The sequence below is a fragment of the Leptonotus elevatus genome, chromosome 16 (assembly GCF_054856555.1).
Source record: "Leptonotus elevatus isolate MCC_2025b chromosome 16, RoL_Lele_1.0, whole genome shotgun sequence".
Taxonomy (NCBI): domain Eukaryota; kingdom Metazoa; phylum Chordata; class Actinopteri; order Syngnathiformes; family Syngnathidae; genus Leptonotus; species Leptonotus elevatus.
The window spans coordinates 17,159,481-17,164,269 of NC_141254.1; the positions used below are offsets into that span (position 1 = coordinate 17,159,481).

General features: G+C 38.8%; 1 protein-coding gene across 1 annotated transcript in view; it reads left to right on the forward strand.

Moving 5' to 3' along the window:
• gfra3 (GDNF family receptor alpha 3) overlaps positions 1-4,589 on the forward strand; it is a 38,721-nt gene extending 34,132 nt beyond the window's left edge. The window contains exons 6-8 of the mRNA XM_086057838.1: positions 133-267; positions 1,457-1,590; positions 3,784-4,589. Coding sequence (XP_085913964.1) covers positions 133-267; positions 1,457-1,590; positions 3,784-3,984 — 470 coding nt within the window. The 3' untranslated portion in view covers positions 3,985-4,589. The remainder of the gene's footprint in view (positions 1-132; positions 268-1,456; positions 1,591-3,783) is intronic.
• Positions 4,590-4,789: the final 200 nt, after the last annotated feature.

Below are 4,789 nucleotides of genomic sequence, written 5' to 3' on the forward strand. Positions count from 1 at the left end.
GTTTTCCCATTTTTCCTCCAGTGTTGCATGAACGCGAGTATTGACAGTAGTCTGCATGGTGTCTTCAACAGAGGCACGGAGCATTAATAATATCTTAGCTAACTTAAAATGGACGTTTGCTGTCTTTTGCAGGCACCATTATGACTCCCAACTATGTGAGCAACAGCAGTACAGAAGTGTCCCAGTGGTGCACGTGTGATGGCAGCGGCAACGAATGGCAGGGCTGTCAGCGCATCCTGCACATGTTCAAAAACAACATTTGTCTGCGTGAGTGCATGTCATTTGGTGGCCAAAACAATCCACTTTCTGGCTGTAATCACTTTTATTCCAATATAAATCATAATAACAAGTGTTTTTCTGTAATAGAGTACTTTTAAAATGTTCCTCCTGTTCATCTATTTCAAAAAGTTTGCATGGCAATATTGTAATAGTGTTGGGGTTGGATGGCAATGACTGGTCTTGTAAAAATTATAAAAATAATTTTTTTCACATTACATGTACTTAAAAGTAAAGATAAAAACATATAAAATAAAAATTAGTTGGAGTTCTGATTATGTCTATTTCCTCGGATTTAGTGTTCAAGGTTTGCATCGTAGCTAATGCTAGCACAAGCTAGCCTGACCACAACAATCTCACCAAAAAAACAAAAAAACATTGATGTTTGATTTCACTGGATAAATTAATCTAACCTGCCATTCTTTCGAAAGAGTTACTCTCTCCAATGTATGAAAGCAATTCTCGTAAATATGCTAAATAGTACAATTACAAAATGTAATTCTTATCTTAGCTAATTTTGTCATTTTATTGTAGCTTCGTATGCTATGTTTCCCTAATGGATAGCTTCGTTGAATAAAAAGTAATTTTCTCACATTAAATGTACTTAAAAGCAAAAACATTTAAAAATTAGATTTGAGTACTTTGTTTTGATACATTTTTTTGTTTGTTATTTAATTAGTGTACTTCAGTTGTGTAGTTAAAGATTTGTATCGTGGCTAATAAGCAACGTTAGCTAGCACATGCTAGCTTGATCATCACATTGACCAACTCATAAAAACAAAAAGAACGTTGACATTTTAACTTCCCTGGATTCATGTAAATAGGAAAATGGATGTATTGATGTTTTAACCATTTGTTCTATGACGTAGCTTAGCTACGTTTCTCTGGTGGGTAACTTCAATGTAATAATGTCTAAGATAACTGGAAGCTACATTTTACAAAGAGTGATGCGTGCCAGCGAGGTGATCTGATAACCCTCTTAGGTTTAGGTTAGCTATCCCACTAGCCAATGATTATTTATTAATAATAATTTTTTACAGTTTATTAACCCACACAGTGCAGTTGTCACATGTATTCAAATATAGGACAGAGTAGAGAAGTCAGAAGGATTTGTTGATGATGAATAATGAACCATGCAAAGACATCCCCCCCCCCCCCCTCCCTGCTGACTCTGCCTCAGGTGCTGCTATCAGCTCCATGGGAGTTTCCGTGGCACCCCCCGCTGAGACCAGCCCCGTTCCAGCTCCCGAGCCCTCCCCGAGAGTGCGCGAGGAGAAGGTTCACGCCGTCAACTCGCTCCCAGAATTCACCACCGTAAGTAAGCCCTCTCGGTGCGCGATCACCGCCTCGCCACGTGAGAATTTAACCCATGCTAATTTAACTAAAGCTAAGATGGCACCTGCAGGGATTGCAACAATCATTCGCATCCGCCTCTGTAACAACAGATTAGTGGAACGCCCCGTAACCCCAAACCCCCCCCCCCCCCCCCCCCCGCCTGCCCTTTGTGGCCACGGATTAGCTGAAGGTGTTTGCAACGTTAGGCTCAGCCCTCAACTTTTAATATTCATGTATGCACACCCCTTCACTCTATATTCTCTTTCTTTTCCTCATAATTCTCCTACAACACCCCACTGCTGCAAAACCTGCCACTGGTGGCTTGCATTCAACATTCATACACAGTGTATTTAATAATAAACCCCTTTTTGAGGTCTTTTATTTTTATTTGACATTGCAGGGATGTGTTTATGTGAGCTGAATAACTTAGGAAGTGACTGAATGTGATGCTGAGCATGCCCAGCATCACCGATGATCGTTTGCAACGGTCAGTACGGCGCGATGACAGCCATATGTGCTAAGCATATGAACGTAAGCATGCATCAATTCACTTAATTAATCATTAGCGGAGAAAAGTGCACATCCTGGCTTTTGGGGCCGGAGAAAGTGTCATGGCGTCGGTCGACAGCTGGCTGAGTGACTCTCCATGGTGACAGCTGTTTCCTGCTCACATCACAGAGCAGCAAATGTGTTTACAGTGTACACACTACGGGCTTCATCTGCTGCAGCTGCAAATAGATGGAAGCTTTTAAGTCGAGTGGCCATTGAGACTTTTGAAAGGAAACTATTTTGTGAATTTTGCCATTTGGTTATTTTCATGGACTGAATGTTTTTCAGTTACAACGTGATACGGAACTTTTGGTTACCTTTTGTAAGTTACCGAAGCAATAAGGTCGGGTGGTCAGATCCGTCTGCTGATTGGCCGACATCAAATCATCTCTTTTGTTCAACGATCAAAAACAATCAACGCTTTGTTTTTTCGTGACACGCCAAGCAGAGACAGCAAACAATTTTAAGCTACAGCATGCATAAATGTTTCCGATCAGCCAACAACACATTACCCCAACGTGGAACAATTTAAGTGCGATTATCAACCTGTTGTTGTTTCACCTCAGCAACATCCAGAAATGGGAAAAAAGATATATGTTTCCAGGTTGTTCACTCATCCAGTCCATTTTTATGATTGCAGTCTTAGTATTGCCGGGAGCCAATTTCTTCACATTTGATACAAATGTTCATTTGGACTCAAGGATGAGCTGATTGTTTTCTGCTGTCAAGGTCGATGTGACCGCAAAATGTGACTTTTTACCTGAAGAGATTCCCTTTACTTCAGGGAATTTCTTTAAATTTGATGTTTAACTGATGGAAGGATATTATTTTATTGATGAAAAGGTAAAAACTCATCCTAACCCATGCTGTCCAGTGGAAATTCTATATTTTTATTTTAGCTGAAAAAGTGATATTTTTTATTCTTTTTTTAGGCTAAAATTTGCAATATTAAAGATTTTAAAAAATAAGAATTTTTTACAAATCAGAATCACATAAAACACCAACAATATATGAACCAAGGTTATGATACTTCTTGAAAACTAACAAAACAAAATGGAAGGTAAAATAAGTTGACAAACCAACATTTATTTAAAAAAATGAAAACATTTATAAAACTAACTAAAACTAGCTATAAATAAAGCAAAAATATTTTTGCCTTTGTGAATTAATTTTATACATGAGCGTAAAGCTAATACTAAAACTAATAAAAAACTACACTAAAACAAGGTAATTCCCCCCCAAAAAAGATAAAAACTAACATACCCATTCTAAAACTAACTAAAACTAGCTATAAATAAAGCAAAAATATTGCGGCCTTTGTGAATAATTTTTATACATGAGCATAAAGCTAATACTAAAACTAATAAAAACTAAACTAAAACAAGGCATTTCCCTCCCAAAAAGATAAAAACTAACATACCCATTCTAAAAACTAACTAAAACTAGATGATGGGTAGATGGATTAAAAAAAAAAAAAAGTCCAAACAAAATAAAAACGAACTATTGAAAAATCCAAAACAATCATAACCCTGATATGAACCTGAACAAACAGACAGAGTGTCATCTGGTCTGCTTTCCTTCACATGTCCCTCCTCTTCTCATTTGAATGACTTCCATTCACAGATTGAGACCAGTGAGGAAGTGGAGCGGGAGGACGTGAAGAGCGAGGAATTTAACATCATCCCGCCATATTCCGAGAAAGACTCCAACACGGAGTCAAGGGCCACCGAGAGGCAGCGAGGAGCAGCCAGCTCCGCGGCGCCACTCTGTCCGCTACTGCTGCTGTCTGTACTCATCCTGGACTGGAACTGTGGGAGCAACTAAAACATCCATCTTCTGCTTGTTTGCCCCGTCATTTACATTCAAACCCATGCCAACTCCCCCCCCCCCCCCCCCGAGAGAAGTTGCCAGAAGGAAGTGCAAAGGCTTTCATTGAAAAAGAAAACTCCTCTCCTTCTTAAGAGTTAAACGATATCAGTAGTGCAGCAGTATCTGTGTCTTAGCTCCGGAGCAGATAGCGGTGCATGGCTGAACTGAGAAGTGCTGTCTGGGCAAACAGTCCACCCAGAGCCTGCTTCACACTCAAAAGTACATCCCCTCTTTTAACAAGAAGCACATTGCCAAAGGCCACACTCAACTCTACGTGCTCTCCAAGACAAAACCGCAGAAGCAGCGTGCTTCACTGCATCCCAGACAGGCCAGCCTTCTGATTTCTTTTTCAGGAAGCATGATGCGCTATTTTTTTATTTTTATTTTTTTTTTACCGTCAGCTCTGCCTCCAATACACGATGCTCTCAAGGAGTTAAAGGGGAAGTCAACCCAAACAATTTTTTTTTTTTTTACAATTATATGTTCTATGCAGCTCCACTGGTCTAAATTTGGTATTCTGGTTAACTCATTCACTGCCATTGACGGCTATAGACGTCAAAAATTCATTTGAACTATCTCTAATAGTTTCACATTTTTTTCCACTTTTGTTAACAAGAGTATGAAAACCTAGAAAAAAATGTATTGTACATTTAGAACAGATATAACATTTGTGATTCATCTTGAGTTTAAATAATTAAGTCATTAAACAAAAAGAAAATATAAAAAAATTAGAGGCGTCAGACGATTAAATGTTTTAATT